The sequence below is a fragment of the Mobula hypostoma genome, chromosome 7 (genome assembly GCF_963921235.1).
Source record: "Mobula hypostoma chromosome 7, sMobHyp1.1, whole genome shotgun sequence".
Taxonomy (NCBI): Eukaryota; Metazoa; Chordata; class Chondrichthyes; order Myliobatiformes; family Myliobatidae; genus Mobula; species Mobula hypostoma.
Window position 1 is genome coordinate 181,390,197 of NC_086103.1, and position 20,960 is coordinate 181,411,156.

Genomic DNA, 20,960 nt, shown 5'->3' on the forward strand with positions numbered 1-20,960 from the left:
GGATTGGTGACAGGAATTATAATGATTGGCCACAAGGGAATTCCACTTTTGGAGGATGAAGCAGAGCTGCTTGACAAAAGGGTTTCCCAATTTATGTTGGGTCTCACCAATGTAGAGGAGACTGCATCAGGTGCACCAGATACAGTAAAAGACACCAAGAGATTCACAGGTCAAGTGTTGTCTCACCTGGAGGGACTGTTTGGGGCCCTGAATGGAGGTGGGGGGGGGGAGGAAGGGTAAATAAGCAGGTATAGCACTTCCGTCACTTGCAAAGATATTAGTGGGGAGCGAAGAATGGACAAGGGAATCACAGAGAGAGCGACCCCTGTGGAAAGCGGACAGTGGGGTGGGGGGGGGGGAGAGGTAAAGCTCTGTTTGCTGGTATGATCCCATTGAAAATAGCTAAAGTTGCAGTGAATGACCTGTTGGATACATGGGGTAGTAGGTGAGGACAAGAGGAACTCTATCCCTGTTCAGGTGGTGGGAAAATAGGGTGACTGCTGATGTTCAGGAAATGGAGAAGCGGGTGAGGGCAGCATCAATCAGGGAGGAGGGGAAACCCCATTTTTAGAAGGAAGACGGCATTTCTACTCTGCTGGAAAGGAAAGCTTCATCCAGGGAACAGATGAGGCAGAGATGAAGAAACTGAGAAAAGGGAATAAGAGTTTTTACAAAAGACAGAGTAGGAGGAGGCATAGTCAAAATATCCATGGGAATCAGTAGGTTTATAAAAGATGTCAGTCAATGATTTGTCTCCAGAGGTGGAAACAGAGAGATCAAGAAAGGGGAAAAAGTTGTCAGAAATGGACCAAGTGAACTTAAGGGCAGGGTGGAAGATGGAGGCAAAGTTGATGAGATTGATGAGCTCAGCATGGGTGCATGAAGCTGCACCTGGACAGCTGGAGCCCATGCAGGTGCCCGTGGCTACCCCTCAGGGTTTTAAGAAAGTGGAAGGAGCCAAAGAAAAATTTATTAACGGTGGGGATCAGTTTTGCCAGATGGAAGAGGGTGGTGATGGAGGGGAACTGGTTGGGTCTTTTGTTGAAAAAGAAGCAGAGAGCTATAAGGCCTTCTTGACAGGGTTAGAAGTGATTAGGGACTGAACATTCATGGTGAAAATGAGGTGGTCAGGGCCAGGGAATTGAAAGTTATTGAGGAAATCAAGAGCATGTGAAATGTTACGGATGTGGGTGGGAATGGAGTCAGAACGGAGTTCAAGTATGCAGACACAAGTTCAATGGAGCAGGAACAGGCAGAGACAATGAGCCTACCCAAGATAGTCAGATTTGTGGATCTTGGGTCAGAGGTAGAAATGAGAAGTGTGGGGTAAGGGAACTATGAAATTGGAAGCTATGGTTGGAAGTTCTCCAAAGTTCTTGATGGTGTCGAAGACAAAACATATCTCATGCTTTCTTAAAATAACTTATCAAAACACTTGCCTTCTCAAGGACAATTTCATAATCAAAAGTAATCTCTGAATTTCTATTGAGTCCTGAACAGATAAACAGATTGTAATAATACAGATATCCATATGCATGGTCCTAAGGATGGCCATTTATTTGGATGGGCTGATGCCAGTTACACAATGAATCAGATGGCTCTGAGAGCAGTTTTTAAAATTAAAGATTAGCTTTATTTGTTACATGCTTACAGTCAAATGTATCACTTGAGTGTCAATTGCCAACACAGTCCAAGGTTATGCTGGGGGAGACCGGAAATGCTGCCATGCTTACAACACCGATATAGCATGTCCACAACTTACTAACCCTAACCCGTACCTGTTGGCAACGTGGGTGAAAACCCATGTGGTAACATGGAACACACAGAAATCCCTTACAGACCGTGGCAGAAATCGAACCCAGATTGGTGATCGCTGATCTGTAAAACTCTTGTGAGAGTTACTATACTATCATGCTGCTCTTTCTTAAAACAAGTCATCAAAATATCTCAAACAAGAGAAAATCAGCAGATGCTGTAAATCTGAAGGGCTTCGGCCTGAAATGTCAACTGCACTCTTTTCCATAGATGCTATCTGGCCTGCTGCATTCCACCAACATTTTGTGTGTATTACTTGAATTTCCAGCATCTGTAGATTTTCTCGTGTTTGCGTTATTTAATTGAACTTTTTAAAATATATACACTTACTGTAATTTACAGTTTTATTGTGTATTGCAATGTACTGCTGTCGCATAACAACAAATTTCATGACATACGCCAGTGACATTAACCCTGATTCTGAAAATGATGGAGGAACTCAGCAGCTAGGTCAGCATCCAAGGAAAGGAAAAAAGACCATTTCAAGCCGAGACCCTTTAGTAAATTTGGCCATTTTATTTGGATGGGCTGAGGCCAGTTTCCTGATGAATCTGATGGCTCTGGCTATATTTGAGACATCAATCCTAATAAAGATTGGTTCAAATTTAAAACTTATAAGAAAAGATCAAGGGTATAAGAACAAAGTCACCATCTGAGTAATAAGCAGTGAGATAGGAAGTGACTATTGCTTGACGGTAATTGTGTGTCAGTAAACAGCCAAAGAAAAAGCGAAAGAAGTGAAGAGCTAAAGGATGCTTGAAGTTTTCATCAAAATAGACAAAATAATGGAACAATTAGGGACAAATGGGTTTGATTTAATAACCATGATAGGTACAATTATACCATGATAATGACTTGGAACTAAATATTCCAGGGCACCTAATGCTCAGAAAGGGCAGGCTAAGGAGAGAAGAATGCTATCTTAAATAATAAAGGGAATTGGAGAGTAAAGATGTTAAGATCCTTTGTACTTGGCAAGAGAGTTTTCCTCCACTGTCCTGGTTGCATTGTACATTCAACCCCGATAAACATTCAGCTGGCACTGGAGGAACTGAGCACCACGACTGGCAATTACAAAGAAGGCACGGTAACAGCTACATTCCAGTAGCAGTTTGAGGAGACTTGGTATGTCGCCAAAGACAGTCACAAAGGTATACTGCTGCACCATGGAGAGCATTCCACATGGTTGCATCACCATCTGGTATGGAGGGGTCACTGCAGAGGATTGAAAAAAAGCAGCCAACTGGAGCACTAGCCTCCATTGCATCAAGGCTATCATCAAAATGCAATGCCTTAAAAAGGTGGCATCCATTCTTGACGAACCCCATCACCAAGGACATGCCTTCTTTTCATTGCTACCATCAGAGAAGAGGTACAAGAGCCTGAAGACACACTCAACAGATTGCAGCATGTTGTGCAGAGGGATTGCAGCATGGTGTGCTTGTGCATGAATCACAAAAGGCTGGTTTGCAGGTGCAGCAGGCTATCAAGAAGGCAAATGGTAGAGGGATTGAATTTAAGAACAGGGAGGTTATGTTGCAACTGTATAGAACAATGGTAAGGTCGCATCTGGAGTACTGTTCTGGTCTCCTTACTTGAGGAAGGATATACTGGCTTTGGAGGTGGTGTAGAGGAGGTTCACTAGGTTGATCCCTGAGATGAGGGGGTTAGACTATGAGGAAAGATTATGTCGCCTGGGATTGAATTTGTTGGAATTCAGCAGAATGAAAGGAGATCTTATAGAAACATGCAAAATTATGAAAGGGATAAGTAAGATAGAGGCAGGGAAGTTGTGTCCACTGGTAGGTGAGACAAGAACTAGGGGACATAGCCTCAAGATTCGTGGGAGTAAATTTAAGGTGATGAGGAGGAACTGCTTTCCCAAAGGGTGGTGAATCTGTGGAATTCTCTGCCCAATGAAGCAGTGGAGGCTATCTCAGTAAATATATTTAAGACAAGTTTGGATGGGTTTTTTTTTGCATGGTAGGGGAATTAAGGATTATAGGGAAAAGGCAGGTAGGTGGAGATAAGTCCATGGCCAGATCAGCCATGACTTTATTGAATGGTGGAGCAGGCTCGACAGGCCAGATGGCCTACTACTGCTCCTATTCCTTATGTCTTATATAACATTTTAGAAACAACTTTGTCCCCTCCATCATCAGATATATGAATACAGAATGAACCTATGAACATTACATTACTTTTTAAAATTTCTTTTGCTCTTCTTGCACTACTTATTTTATATATATATTTCATGACATACGCCGATGACATTAAACCTGATTCTGACATATATTTAGCTTGGGTACCTGAGACTCTTACACAGTACTGTATTTGTCAATGTGGACTGGAGAGCAAGTATGTAAATCTAGTGGGAGCAAAGAATATTGGGAATGGCAAGGCTGAAGTGTTGTGGGACAGATGGCAGAGAAGGAGCGTCAGGGGAGGAAGGTGGCGTGAGTGCAAACACACCCAGCCCTGAGACACCAGGCAACGTCACTTGATTACAAACAATTAACTTATTGATCATTACAGAACATCTCTCTGGTGCTTTCCGATCCCTCCCCTCTCCCTTTCCCTTTTCCCAACCATGATTCCCCTCTCCCTGTCCCCTTCCCACTCTCAATCCACAATAAAGACCCATATCAGAATCAGGTTTCTCATCACTTACATACGTCATGAAATTTGGTTTTTTTTGTGGCAGCAGTGCTGTGCAATACATAAAGTTATTACCGTACTGTGCAAAAATGGTTTAATGTTTTACAACACTGAATCACAGTGGATTTAATTTGGCTTTTCTGACACTGATTAATAGAAAGATATTCTCATGTTAAAGTGAAAACAGATCTCTACAAAGTGATCTAAATTAATTACAAATATGAAACACAAAATAATTAATTACATTAGTATTCACCCCCTTCAAGTCAGTATTTAGTAGATGCACTTTTGGCAGCAATTACCACCTTGATTCACGTGGATAGGTCTCTATCAGCTTTGCACTTCTGGACACTGCAATTTTCTCCCATTCTTCATTAAAAACTGCTCAAGATCTGTCAGATTGCTTGGGGATCGTGAGTGAACAGCCCTTTTCAAGTCCAGCCACAAATTCTCAATTGGTCTGGACTCTGACTTGGCCACTCCATGACATTAACAATGCTGTTTTTAAGACATTCCTGTGTAGCTTTACCCTCTACCTACACAAGCCTTCCAGGGTCCGCTGCAGTGAACCATCCCGACAGCACGATGCAACCACCACCATGCCTCACGGTAGGGACAGCATGTTTTTGATGATGTGTGGTGTTTGGCTTATGCCAAACATAGCATTTAGTCTGATGGCCAAAAAGCTCAATTTTGGCTTTATCAGGACATAGAACCTTCTTCCAGCTGACTTCAGAATCTCCTACATGCCTTCAGGTAAACTATAGATGAGATTTCATGTGAGTTTTTTTCAACAGTGACTTTCTCTTTGCCACTCTCCCATAAAACTGCAAATGGTAAAGCACCCGGGTAACAGTTGCTGTATGTGCAGTCTCTCCCATCTCAGCTGTCATATGTCCCTTGATGGCTCCCCTCACTAGTCCTCTTCTTGCACAGTCACTCAGTTTTTGACCCCATTGCATGGAGCAAAGGAGGACAGCATATGTTTGCAACAGGTAATCAGAGGAGACGATGGTTGTTTTTCAGGAGGACTGGAATATAAAAGTAATTATACTATAACTGTAGATGGTGTTAGTTTGACCACAAGGTGCTAACATGGTCACCTTATTTAAAGGAAGATGCATCATTGCAAGAAGACCAGAGAAGAGTTTTAAGAACAGCTTCTTCCCTTTTGCCATCAGATTTATGAACGGACAGTGACCCCATGAACAGTACCTCACTATTTTTGTTCACTTTTAGCATTACATTAATGATTTTTCCTGGATGGCGAGGTGGAGATACGTCCCTACCAAAGAAGGTGTAAGGCACTCCTTCCCTCCAATAGCCTGCAGGCCACCATTGGGAAAGGTGTAGAAACTGCTTAAACTGTCCCCTCTCCTGATCAGGGTTATGTGAAGTCATGGCAGAACGTGGTGGATGTTTGTATGAGCAGCTGGTGCGTATCACAAATCCTGGTTATGCGACCACTGACGGCAGGCAGATAATCTCTGAAGAGTATTGATATCAGTTGGGGTCACCCGTCTTGTAAAGACACTGGCCAGAAGGCAATGGCAAACCATTTCTGTCGAAAAATTTGCCAAATACAATCATGGTCATGGAAAGACCATGATCACCCATGCCATAAAACATGGCACATAACGAACAAAGTATTTTTTTTATCTGTTGACTATACTGCTACCACAAAATAAAAATTTTCATGACATACGTCAGTGTTAATAAACCTGATTCTGAGTTAATGTGAGGACACAAGAGACTACCGATGCCAGAACCTGGACTAAGAACAATCTGCTGGAGGAGCTCAGCAGGTCAAGGAACATCTGTGAACTGTTGGGGAGTGGGAGGAGGGAATTGTTGATCCTGTCATTATCATGATCCTGTCAATGGAGGGACAGTCTAATGAGGGAAGGTTGAAAGGTTATGAGGAGGGTAGAATAATGAGAGAGACAGTGTTGGTAGCTACTTCTTAAGAAAAGCTCCAAGAGCTTCTGTGATATCACTCTGGAGAAACATTGTATCATTTCTTAATGCATGTATGAATTTCTAAATGACAATAAAAGAGGACAGGATGTTCTCATAATCTAAAAAAGAAATACTAGATAAAATCGTCGAATAACGTTCAAAGAGAGGATTGACCATCAATTGCTAGAAGACCGAAAGTTTGGTTGTCACAAAGGAGAAAGAATACAGAAATGCCAACTGAAAGTGGGCACCGAAACAATTAAATGAACATGGAAGTTCAATTACTTTGGGACACAATAACATCCAATGGTAGGGCTGATGTTAAAATTAGGAGGAGGATTGGGATTATTAAGTGCATGTTCAAGTGTTTGAGCAAGTTTCTGAAGAATAATATAAATTTTCTGGGTACGAAACTCAGAGTGTTGTGGTGCTACGCTCATTCCCACTAACACATGGAAGCGAATTTTGGATAATATCAAAGCAAAATGAGGGAAGACTCGAAGCTGCAGAAATGTGGTTTTTGAGAAGAATGGTGAAAATATCATGAATGGTGAAAATATTACAGAGTAATAAATGAAGCATGCAGAGAACACATTGCGGCACGAAGTATGTGGTAGCGTAACGGTTAGCATAATGCTACTACAGTGCCAGTGACCCGGGTTCTATCCTATAGCTGCCTGTACAGAGTTTGTATGGTCTCTCCGTGACTTTATGGTCTCCGTTTGTATGGTCCCTCTTTCCTCCATGTGCTCTGGTTTCCTCCCACATTCCAAAAACACACAGGTTAGTAGGTGAAGCGGCTTGTCTTCCGATCAAGTTGGCGCCTGCGTACAATACTCCTTCGGTTGGCATCTTCTGGATAGATCATGAAACCATGTATCTCACTTCTTTTAGGTCTTTTACATTTATTTTTCATTTCGAATGTGATTCTGGAACTGTTGAAGCCTGTGATTTGCACTTCGGAGATCGTTTGGGTGTTCCAGTGCTCTGCAGTCTCAGGGAGACAGAAGTAGTGTGCGGGAACCTCAGGGTGAAAAGGCTGCAGGACAAGTGCAAATCAATGTTCAACTCCATTTCACTAATTTAAGCTTCCATTGTTCACCAGTTAAAGCGATGAGGGAGACTGAAACATCGAGGTGAATGCGTAAGGTGGCCACTGGCTGTCTGCCTTTTGATCCCTGGTGGGATCGCTCTGCTACTGGAGAGAGGAGACTGCCTTTTGATCCCTGGTGGGATCGCTCTGCTACCGGAGGGAGGAGACTGCCTTTTGATCCCTGGTGGGATCACTCTGCTTCCAGAGAGGGAAAGACCCGCTGCTGTACCCAGAGGAAGTTACCAAGTTTTCTGCATTTTGGATATGGACTTGGACTATAAACTATTTTTCAGTCTTAAGTTTTTTTTTACATATTCTGTGTTTTACAATCAATCTTTCCCATTTTGTGTGCGGGTGGGGAGAGGGATTTGGGGGTCGATGTGTCTGTTCCATTTTTGTTTGCTTTTCCGTGCGGGGAGATTTTGGGGTTGATTATCATGCTGCCATTCTTTTCTTTCTTGGTTTTGTGGTTATCAGCAGAATTTCAGAGTTGTATATTTTGATAACAAAATGAACCTTTGAACCTTTTTTTGTTGTGTCCATTCTGGGGCAGCTCACTCATCCTTGGTCCCACTGGAAACTCAGCTCTCACTTGTGGCTCCAAGTAGCATTTTGCATATGACAGCGGTACTCCACTTTGATAGGCAGACTAAACCAGGTGAGGGTAGCCAGTGGGCTTCATACCCTAGTAAGATGGGGATATGCCTACCATCGCCTACAAAGTCAACGCAGGCGGACTGGGTGTTTGAGATCGACGGTGAGATCCAACAGCCAAGAAGGTAGATCTTAAAACACTTCACAGACAGTGAAGGGCATGAGGATGCACAGAAGTAGTCATGGTAATCCACTGCAACCAAGGAAGTCCCAGTTCTGACTACTACTCATACTACTAGACCTGAACTTCTGAGGTTGAGAGTTGACCTGCCCCAGTGCAACAGCTTTTCCATTTTAAAAACCCTACCGCACAGGTCTCTGTCATCATCGGATAAACAGGCAATCATTCTAGAGGGAACTTTCCTGAAGCACAGAATAATTTTATACCATCGTTCGTCACTTCTTACTACTGAAGTACTGCAAACTACCTACAGCAATTTTTTTTCCTCCCAAAAAAAGTGATCTCTGAATTTGACACCAGTCATGTTTTCACAGATGTCTACATTTAACCAAAAAGCAGCAAATGGTCAGGAAAACAGAATAAGAGGTTGAAAATTGCTGCAGTTCTGAACAACTGCAGCTGTAACCTCAGCTGGAGAGGACACCACAGATTTATAAATTTGGAGAGAGAGCTGTTAGATGAATATCCATGACATAATCAACCATGTCACCTTGGGGCAACGTGTCTTTTAAGCTGGTGGCCTCAGAGAGAATTTAGTGGTCTTAAAGACCTCCAGATTGAATTGGGTGTTAACACATTGGGAAGATCTTTCGTGGTACATGATGGATGTCTTTCAGCACAGATGCGGCACCTACAAACAGCAGATTGAAATAACACTTGGTAGTGAAAACTCTTACACAGTCAAGTAAATCAGTTCACTAAAAGAAAACAAGTCTTTGCAGTGACTTTTCAGAAAATGTGCCTACTGCACAGAACCAGATTGATTTAAATCTGAGCAATTTTAAATTATCATCAATTTTGCCTTCAAGGCAACATTTCATAGCGGTGGGATGGCGAACTATTCAGTCTTAAGTGATCCAGCATCAATGCTGAGGAATCGTAAGTTTTCTACACAGAGTTGAAAGCTGAATAAAGTTCTTTGTCTATAATAATATGCTCCACCCTTAGCCACATGCCAAGAAGATGCAAAACAACTCAGTATTAAACAACATGGTATAATGTTTAGCTATAATCTCTGTCATCACTTTATCATTCCATACCATTAGCTGTCACCCATAAATACAAGCAAGCTCTTGTTGCTTGAAATCATCAACTTCTCATATAAGTTTCATTTGAATAGAATTGAAATCCTGCAAGTGGAACGTGTCCTGTACAGTACCATACAGTTTGCTTTAAGCAAACTTCAGAGTAACATAATTTGTTTCAGGTATGAAATTTTTAATTTTTTTAAATTTATTTAGAGATATGGCACTGAACCCACCAATTTAACCCTAGCTTAATCATGGAACGATTTACAACGACCAATTAAACTACTAACCGGTACATCTTTGGACTGTGGGAGGAACCCGGAGTACCTGGGAGGAAACTCATACATGCACAGGAAGGATCATATAAACTTGCTTACAGAGGATGCTGGAATTGAATCTGAACTCTAATGCCGAGTTGTAATAGTGTCATGCCAACCACTACACTGTTGTGGCACCAATCTACAGTTACATTCCATGTTCAACTTCAAAAGGACAGAATCTAGTTATTCTACTACACATCGACATTTTCTTCTTAAAGAAAAAAAATAGCTACTACATTGAGGAAATCCTTTTATCTACATGCTCTTTGTCCAACTTCCCCCTTGACCTTCCCACCATTAGTGACCCTACCAGAAGTTAAACACCAGATGGCCAAACTGAATTGGGCCTCACTCTTGGGATGTCCAGAACTCACAATCCTCTCCAAATCAAAGTGACGATCCTTGGAGAAGCATCGACATAGTGTTGTAGAAAAAAACAACGTTCATTTCTTTCAGCTTCACAACACTACCAATATAGACATTTTCAATGATGTTATGCAGTTATCTCATTTTTCCCTTGCAACCTTGTTGCAGTATCTTTGCTGTTCCTAAGAATGCACTTTTCAGGACCAAGATCTCAAATGTTGTTCCCAGCATTTGTTAGAGCCACTCTCCAAGTCCAGGTGTCACAGCTCCAAGTGCTCATATCACCACTGGGATTACTCTGGCTTTAACCTTCCACATCCTCTCTATCTGCTCTTTCAAGTTCTGGCATTTTTCCAGCTTCTCATATTCTTTCTTCCTAATGTTACTGTCATTCATGATTACCACATCTATTACTATTGTTTACTTCTGTTCCTTGTCCAGTATTACTATGTCTGGTTGGTTGGCTGGCCAGTACATGCTCATCAGTATGTATTAGGAAGTCCCACAGGATCTTAGCTCTGTCATTCTCCACTCCTTTCTCGAGTGTTTCCCACTTGGACTTGGGAGCATCCAATTCATATTCAGCGCAGATGTTCCTGTACACAATTCCTGCAACCTGGTTGTGCCGTTCAGTGTATTCCGTCCCTGTCTGCATCTTGTACCCTGCTACTATGTGCCGGATGGTTTCAGCGGATTCCTTGCAAAGTCTGCATCTTAGGTCTTTGTCTGGTATAGGTTGTTGTTGTATGTTGACAAGACTGAGCTACACATATAAAAAAGATAAACAAAGTATTGCAAAAAGAGAGCAAAAATAGAGAGGAGGTAGTGTCCATGGGTTCCATGACCATTCAGAAATCTGATGGTGTTCACACAAAATGTTAGTGGAAGTCGAGCATCTCTGGAGGGGAATAAACAGTCGATGTTTCTGGCTGAGACCTTTCATCAGGACTGGAAAGGAAAACAGGGAAGGATCTGAACGAGAAAGACGGAACGGGGGAGGAGTACAAGTTGACTGGCGTTCAGTGAGATCAGGTGAGGGGGAAGGTGGGTAGGTGAGGGAGTGGGGATGAAGTAAGAAGCTGGGAAGGGATAAGTGGAAGAAGCAAAGGGCTGAAAAAGGAATCTAATAGAAGACAGTAGACTATGGAAGAAAGTTTCCATCATTAGCAGAATTGTTGGTGTTTAAATTGAAAACCTTAACAATTTGCTTACTGCAAAACAAAATACACCTCGGTGTCTTGCAGAAAATTGGATGTAAATGACTAATCGTTCCTTGGGATGGTGTGACGGCAAAAGGTTAATGGAGACGAGGAGGAAAGAAAAGCCCATGCTTTTCAGATCAGAGGATGATCACTTGGTGTGTCAACTGCTCTACATGTGACTGTAAAAAACTGCAGAGTTGTGGATGTACCTCAACACGTCATGGAAACCAGCCTCCCTTCCATGGACTCTGTCTCGAATTCTTGCTGCCTCAGTAAAGCAGAATCAGAAATCACTAGCATATGTTGTAGAATATGTTGTTTTGTGGCAGCAGTATATTGTTAATAAATAGCAAAAAAACTATAAATTACAAAATAAATATATTTTTAAAAATTAAATGAAATAAGTAGTGCAAAAAGAGAGCAAAAATGTTGAGGTAGTGCACATGGACTTGTTGTCCATTCAGAAATCTGTGAGGGGAAGAAGCTGTTCCTAAAATGGCTTCAGTACTTCCTCCATGATGGGAGAAATGAGACGAGGGCACGTCCTGAGTGAGGGGGTCCTTATTGATGTATAATTAAATGCAGTTGTATAAGAAACAGAAGTGGGTCATGTGCATTCCCACCCCCGATCATCCCTACCCCTTTGAACCTGCCATGTTTTTTTGACATCATGGTGATCTTACTTCCACTCTCGTGCTACAGTCAATATTCCTCAACTCCCCCACAGCCCAAAAACTGCCCTACTCTGCCCTCAATACCATTGTAGGACCACATTTTATGAGTAATTAATGTAGAAAACCAGGTAATGACAAGGGTTCACAACTTGCTTCTTGCAATCCTGAGATTAAAAAATGCCAAGAGTTTGCTTTTTACTCTCTAGCTATACTCCAGTGTGACCTCACCTCTTATCAGGATGCTGCCTGGATTAGAGAGCAAGTCTTATGAGGATGGGTTGAGCAAGCTAGGGCTTTTCTCTCTGGAGCAAAGGAGAATGAGAAATGACTTAATAGGGGTGAACAAGATGATAACAGACATAGATCAAGAGGATAGCCAGGGATTTCTTCCCCAGGGCAGAAAATATCGTGGGAAGACAGAGTAATAGATGAGGAAGTGTTATGAAAAGCTGGAATAAGAAGAGAGCTAATATGATCAATCAGGAAATGCAACTGGAATTTCAGGGACATGTTCTGAGGAAAGAGAAGCTTGAACATCTCAGTGACAGAAAACACTGATGGAAGAAAAAGTCACAGTCAACAGTGCATGACATTCACGAGTTATATCAAGGGATGGACAGGCAAAAAGTGTGAACAACTTATTAGAACTTCTCAGATTAAAGACAGATGAAAAACCCTGATCACCCACATCATATGACATGGCACACGATGATGATGAGGAGGAGAGTAAACAGAGAGCTGGACCAGCCATGATCTCAGAGCAGACTCAAGAGGTTGCACGGCTTCCTGCCAACTGTGCTGTCCAGCAACAAACGAGATTTAAGCTTGGAATGAATTAACCCAGTTCGGTCAATTCAAAGAACTGTGAACATGAATTTTAGTGTTTTTCTGTAATCACCATTCTCAAGATAACAGCTAATGCGAATTTTATTCCTTTTTCTTCTCCAGCTATTATTCACAAAAAATCAGCTTGGTTCAGAATGGAACAACTCTCAATATTATTTTCACATGTCAGAGACCAAATATAGAAACTTACATACAGGCAGGGAACATAATTACAATAACAGGTACTTACAGCTTTCCCGGTTAAAAGCAAACTAGATAGATTCTTGTTGAAGTCGCATCTCTAGTTATCGCAAGTGTGTATAGGCCTGATTCATGTGTTTGTAGGACCAAGGTGCTGCCCCCTATAGACAGTATAGGGCGGCAGGGTGGAGATACGTCTCTAGCAAAGGAGGTGTAAAGCGCTCCTTCCCTCCGCTAGACTGCAGGTCACCCTTGGGCAAGGCGTAGCACCTGCTTAGCACGCACCACCCCGATCAGGGTCACATCAAGCCATGGAAGTAGGTGATGACTGGCTGTATGTGCAGCTGGTACATATCACAAGACCTGGTTACATGATCACTGACACCAGACAGACTATCTCAGAAGAGTATTGTTAATAGCTGGGGTCACCCATCTTGTAAAGACACTGCCCAGAAGGCGGCACTGGCAAACTACTTCGAAAGAAGATTTGCCAAGACCAATCATGGTCATGATCACCTATGTCAAATGACACAGCACGTAACAAACGACAATATTGGATCAATAACCCCATTAGTAAAACATACAATATCTGAGTACATTTCCATATTTCAGATGGTGTCAAAAATTCCACAAGCTTAAAATAAATATTTTAGAAGTATTTAATACTAGTCTTACCAACTGTGTTGACGATGCTGTTAATCGCAACTTCTCCTCAATTTCCTTGCCTACTCTTTGAACGGTTACCTGAGTCTGTTTTATTGCACGTTGGGCAGTGTGAAGTCTGCAAAATGAGAATTAAATTCACAAGTTTAGTTCATGAGAACAATGGCAAGTCCTGCCTTTTGGTAAAAAGAGCAAGGTACATCCTTCAGCAACCCCGCTACTATTTGTATACTACGTTCGTACTTAGTTAAATTTGGGCACCACAGTAGCATAGCAGTTAGCCCAACATGGGGCATCAGAGTTTGGAGTTCAATTCCAAAGCCAGCTATAAGAAGTTTCTATGTCCTTCCTTTGAGTGCAAGATTTTCCTCCGGGTGCTCTGGTTTTCTCTTACATTCCAAAGGTGTTCTGATTAGTAGGTTCATTAAACAGTCCTGTGGTTAGGCTAGGGTTAAATTAGTGGGTTGCTGGGGGCTGCATCCCATTGGACCAGAAGGGCCTGTTCTGCATTGTATGGCTAAATAAAAATAAATTGAAATTGAAAAAGAAGGAAAAAGATCACTCTCATCACAAGAAGCTGCAGAAGGTTGTACATCTTGTCAGATCTTGGGCACAAGCCTACAAAATACCCAGGACATCTTCAGGGAACGGTGTCTCAGAAAGGCAGCGTCCATTATTAAGGACCTCCAGCACCCAGGGCATGCCCTTTTCTCACTGTTACCACACACACTCAGCAATTCAGGAACAGCTTCTTCCCCTCTGCCATCTGATTCCTGATTGGACTTTAAAGCTTTGAACACTACCTCACTTTTCAGTCAATATATTGGATTGACTGAGTACATAAGTATTTCTGGAGTTTTGAGGAATGAAAGGTTTCACTGAAACTAGGAACATTCCTACAGGTCTTGGCAGATTCTAACAAACTTCTACAGATGTTCTATTGAAAGTATCCTGACTGGCTGGATCACAGTCTGGTACGGCCATTCAAATGCGCACAAAAGCAAGAAGCTGCAGATAGCAATGAACTCAGCACAATACATCACAGGCACATCTCTCACCACCATCGGTAGTATCTACAGAAAGCACTGCCTTAAGGCAGCAATATCCTAACAATATCCCCCCCCCCACCTCCCACCAACCATCTGGGCCATGCTTATCGTCTCGCAGCAACCATCAGGCAGGAGGTACAGAAACTTGAAGTCGCATACAACCACATTCAGGAACAGCTACTTCCCTTCAAAGATTAAAGATTAGCTTTATTTGTCACATCTACAGCAAAACATACAGTGAAATGTGTTGTTTTGTGTCAATAACCAATACAGTCCAAGGATGCACTGGCGGTAGCCCACGTGTCCTCATGCTACCAGCGCCAAGACTGTATGCCCTCAAGTTACTAAACGTAACGATAAGTCTTTGAAATGTGGGAGGAAATGGGTGCACCCAGAGGAAACCAGCGTAGTCACAAAGAAAACGTTCAAACTCCTTATAGAGAGTAGCAGGAATTCAAACCTGATCGCAATCACTGACACTGTAAGAAGTTACACTAACCACTACTCTACCACACTATATGATCTGTATGGACAGCATGCAAAGACAGGTTTTTCACTGTACCTTGGTGCGGGTGACAATAACACACTCAGACTCCACATAGAAACATAAAAGTGTCCTATGGACTCGGACCCCAAGATCCCTCTGATCCTCCATACTGCCAAGAGTTTCACCATTAATACTATGTTCTGCCATCATATTTGACCTACCAAAATGAACCAACTCACAATTATCTGGGTTGAACTCCATCTGCCACTTCTCAGCCCAGTTTTGTATCCTATCAATGACCCGCTGTAACCTCCAACAGCCCTCCACTCTATCCACAACACCCACAATCTTTGTGTCATCAGCAAATTTACTAACCCATTCCAGGTCATTTATAAAAATCACAAAGAGGAGGAGTCCCAGTACAGATCCCAGGCACACCACTGGTCACTGACCTCCATGCGGAATATGACCTGTCTACAACCACTCTTTGCTTTCTGTGGGCAAGCCAATTCTGGATCCACAAAGCAAAGTCCCCTTGGATCCCATGCCTCCTTACTTTCTCAATAAGCCTTGCTTGGGATACCTTATCAAATGCCTTGCTAAAATCTATTTACACTACCTCTACTGCTCTACCTTCATCAATATGTTTAGTCGCATCCTCAAAAAATTCAATGAGTCGTAAGGCAAGACCTGCCTTTGACAAAGCCATGCTGACTATTCCTAATCATATTATGCCTCTCCAAATGTTCATTGATCCTGCCTCTCAGGATCTTCTCCATCAACTTACCAACCACTGAAGTAAGACTCCCATTTGCAACCCTCCAATCCTCCAGAACCTCTCCCGTCCCTATTGATGATGCAAAGATCATTGCCAGAGGGTCAGCAATCTCCTCCCTTGCCTCCCACAGTAGCCTGGGGTACACCTCATCCAGTCCCAGAGACCTATCCAACTTGATGCTTTCGAAGAGCTCCAGCACATTCTCTTTCTTAATGTCTATATGCTGAAGCTATTCAATCCGCTGTAAGTCATCCCTACAATCGCCAAGATCCTTTTCTGTAGTGAATACTGAGGCAAGGTATTCATTAAGTATCTCAGCTATCTCCTCCAGTTCCATACACACTTTTCCACTATCACACTTGACTGGTCCTATTCTCTCACATCTTATCCTCTTGCTCTTCACATACTTGTAGAATGCCTTGGGGTTTTCTTTAGTACTACTCGCCAAGGCCTTCTCATGGCCCCTTCTGGCTCTCCTAATTTCATTCTTAAGATCCTTCCTGCTACCCTTATGATCTTCTAGATCTCTATCATTACCTAGGTTTTTGAACCTTTTGTAAGCTTTTCTTTCTCTCTTGACTAAATTTTCAACAGCCTTTGTACACCATGGTTCCAGTACCCTACCATCCTTTCCCTGTCTCATTGGAACGTACCTATGCAAAATGCCAAGCAAATATCCCTCGAACATTTGCCACATTTCTGCCATACATTTCCCTGAGAACATCTATTCCCAATTTATGCTTCCAAGTTCTTGCCTGATAGCTTCATATTTCCCATTACTCGAATTAAACATTTTTCTAACTTGTCTGTTCCTATCCCTCTCCAACACTCTGGTAAAGGAGATAGCATTGTGCTCACTATCTCCAAAATGCTCACCCACTGAGAGACCTGACACCCGATCAGGTTCATTTCCCAATACCAGATCAAGTACAGCCTCTCTTCTTGTAGGCTTATCTACATATTGTGTCAGCAAACATTCCTGAACACACCTAACAAACTCACCCCATCTAAACTCCTTGCTCTCGGGAGATACCAATCAATATTTAGGAAATTAAAATCTCCCACCATGACAACCCTGTAATTATTATACCTTTCCAGAATCTGTCTCCCTATCTGTTTCTCAATGTCCCTGTTACTATTGGGTGGTCTATAAATAACACCCAGTAGAGTTATTGACCCCTTTCTGTTTCTAACTTCCACCCACAGAGACTCAATCGACAATCCCTCCATTACTTCCTACTTTTCTGCAGCCGTGACACTCTCTCTGATCAGCGGTGCCACGCCCCCACCTCTTCTACCTCCCTCCCTGTCCTTTCTGAAACATCTAAAGCCTGGCACTCTAAAGGCTGATTTATACTTGTGCATACTAGCTTACACCGCAGGCTGCGCAAGTGGACTACGCCGTTGTGACCATTTATACTGGTACGTTGGTGTGTCTGCGTTGCTCTCCAATTCACTGCCAAAATGCTAGTTGGCGATGGGGTTTCTATGCCACTGTGTTGAGTTTCTTCGTGTTGAAACTTCAAACAATGGTGACTGAAACTGAAGGAGGGTGAATTTTCTGTGCTTGTCTGGCCACTGAGAGACATGGACAAGGAAATGCATTTCAAATATTTTCGGATGTCGGCAGGTAGATTTGACTATTTGTGTCAAGTTGGATTTCTTTTTCTTCTTTGAGCATGTGCAGCTTCCCCACTTGAAAGAGATTGAATGCGTCTACCCGAAGGTTTTTTAACTAGATTCCACTCAATGACCAAATTACATTTCCTTTTTCCTCCTTTTATTTTTCACAAGTGCGGCAGTTTGATAGTTCCATTAGTTCCATTAACCATTAGCGATTAGTCACTAGTCATAAGTCATAAGACACTAGTCATTAGTCACCAGTCATAAGTCAAACACACAAGCATAAATCAGCCTCAAGTAACTATTCCTACCCCTGAGCCATCTGTAATGGCCACAATATCATACCTCCAAGTACTGATCCACATGCTAAGCTCATCCACTTTTTTCACGATGCTTCTTGCATTAAAATAGACACATCTCAAACCATCGGTCTGAGCGTATCCCTGCTCTATCATCTGTCTATCCTCCCTCTTGCACTGTCTCCAAGCTTTCTCCCTGCCAGGACATTGGTCCCCCTCGGATCCAAGTGCAACCCATCCTTTTTGTACAGGTCCCGCCTGCCCCAAAAGAGGTCCCAATGATCGAGAAATCTGAATTCCTGCCCCCTGCTCCAATCCCTCAGCCACACATTTATCCTCCACCTCACGCTATTCCTATACTCACTATCGCATGGCCCAGGCAGTAATCCTGAGATTACTACCTTTGAGGTCCTGCTTCTCAACTTGCTTCCCAACTCCCTGTAGTCTGTTTTCAGGACCTCCTCCCTTTTCCTACACATGTCATTGGTACCAATATGTACCACAACCTCTGGCTGTTCACCTTCCATCTCAGGACATCATGGACGCAGGTCTATAGGTGAAAATGTCTTGTTAATGACAGAGGGCAGAGGAGAATGGCCAGACTGGTTAAAGCTGACAGAAAGGTGACAGTAACTCATTTAAACACACTTCACAACAGTGGTGTGCAGAAGAGCATCCTTGAACACACAGCACAACAAACCTGCATGTGGACAGGCTACAGCAGCAGATGACCAAACCGTATTCCAGTTCTGTACCAAAGTGTCCACCAAATGTATTATAACAGTAAATCAATGCCTTGTCAGAACAATTTTCAATGCACTCCAACCAAATAAAATATCAAATTAATGACACCAACAAGCTGGCTTGCATGTGATACGCCAACCCACCACTTCTCTTGACAACACCAGTACATACACACACACACTGTGGCTCACACATCAGGAGTAATCAGAAAGATGCTAGAGAGCCAATACCACTAGTGAAACCAGGCACACAAAATTTGGGGTTAAACAATTTAGCAAAACTATTTCAAAGTTCAAAGTAAATTTATTATCAAAGTACATATATGTCATGATATAAAACCCTGAGATTTATTTTTGCGTGGGTAAATACAAAGAGACACAATGGAATCAATGAAGAACTGCACACAAAGATGGACAAACCACCAATATGCAAAAGACAACAAATTATGCAAATACGAAAAGGTACAACAAAAAAGAGACATTCACACATACCTACATATTATACTAAGGATTTGAGTGTTCAACTAATGTGTAAAGGACAACAAACTATCCAAATACAAAAAGAAAGAAATAATAATAAATAATAAATATCAAGAACATGAGATGAAGAATCCTTGAAAATGAGTCCATAGGTTGTGGAATCAGTTCAGTGCTGCGGTGAGTGAAGTTGTCCATGATGGTTAAAGGGTAACACTGTGACTGTTTCTGAACTTGGAGGTAAGGGACCTAAGGCTTCTCTATCTTCTACCTGATGGCAACATTGAGAAGAGAACATGCATAGAAAGCAACCACTCACACGATGCACTCAGTGGTGAATCCAAATAAACATTCAGAACATAATCACAGACCTCAAGCCACGGGATATGTGGCTTCTTTTAACTCTCAGTCTTCTTTGGACATATTAAAGTAAAAACTTCACTGTTTATTTTGGTTCAGAAAAGCCAGTCCAGTTCCCCACAGATTAATCTTTCAGAGCTTGGTTACAGCAAGAACAATTTATGGCCCATTCTATTTGCTTAGTACAAGCCTGTCAGACAGCAATCCTCTCTCAAGCTAAGTTTTATTAGTTCAGGAGACTGGTACTGATACACAAAAGGCAGACATTGGTGAACACACAAGATGCCTTGGCCATACAGGTTATAGATAATTCCTTTATTTCCTGGTATGGCTACACTAGCTGAGCTCTGTCACCCCATGTCATGATCAGAGTCATTATCATGCACATGTTGTGAATTTGTTGATTTTACAGCAGTTCATTGTAATACACAACAGTAATAAGTAAGCAGTGCAAAAAAAGGGAACAAAAAAATGAGTTAGTGTTCATTGGTTGATTGTCCATTCAGAAATTTGATGATGGAGGGAAAGAAGCTGTTCCTGATTTAGTCAGCTCCATCATGGGTACTAGCCTCCGTGGTATAAACCAAGTGAAGTTTATTTCCATTAACTACGTAACTATCCATCTACACAACATACATAACCATAAAATGTATATAAAAATGAGATGTTTCTTCAAACCAGGATGTAAAGCATAGCAGTACACATAAAACACGTTAAAACTTATGAAAGTGAAGATAAAATCCACAGATGAATCACACATAAATAACGAACTAAACTGCATTAATATCAAATATTGTAAGGAATGGGAGAGATTAACCAGTGACATATCAAATACAATGCAGCTGGGAGTTCAGAGCCTAAGGTCAGGGGAAAGAAACTGTTTCACATCCTGATCATTCTTGTTTTTATGCATCATAGCCCCCTACCTGATGTTAGAAAGTCAAAGAGGAAACTGGATGGATGGGTGGGATCCTTAAAAACATTAAGGGCCCTGCCTATGCGATGCTCATGATAAATGTCCCCGATGGATGGTAGGGAGACCCTTATGATCCTCTTTGTTCTCACAGTGCTTTCTAGGGAGTTCTGGTCCGATGCTTGACTGCTCCCATATCTACTGGAAATGTGACTTGTCAGGACACTCTCAATGGTGCTCCTGAAAAACAAAGTAAAATGAGGGGGGTGGCGGGGGTGGTGAGAGCCTTGCTTGCCTCAATCTTCTTAAGAAGTGGAGGCGTTGCTATGCCTTCTTGTTCAGGGAGATGACATTAAGGGAGCAGATGAGGTTATCCGCAATGTAAACTCCCAGGAACTTTTCTCAGACATCTTCAAGCAGCGGTGACTTAGGAAGATGGTATCTATCAATAAGAATCCCCACCACCAGGATATGCCCTCTTCGCACTGAAGGAGGAACAAAAGTCTGAAGGCACACACTCAGCAATTCAGGATCAGCTTCTTCCCCTCTGACACCTGATTTCTAAATGGACATTGAACACATGAACACTAAC

The 20,960-nt window shown here is 42.2% G+C and overlaps 1 protein-coding gene across 2 annotated transcripts in view; it reads right to left on the reverse strand.

Annotated features, from left to right (window-relative positions):
* uvrag (UV radiation resistance associated gene) overlaps positions 1 to 20,960 on the reverse strand; it is a 444,845-nt gene that overhangs the window by 290,063 nt on the left and 133,822 nt on the right. For both annotated transcript variants that reach the window (XM_063054654.1, XM_063054653.1), the window contains exon 7: positions 13,652 to 13,757. In XM_063054654.1, the coding sequence (XP_062910724.1) occupies positions 13,652 to 13,757 (106 nt within the window). The remainder of the gene's footprint in view (positions 1 to 13,651; positions 13,758 to 20,960) is intronic.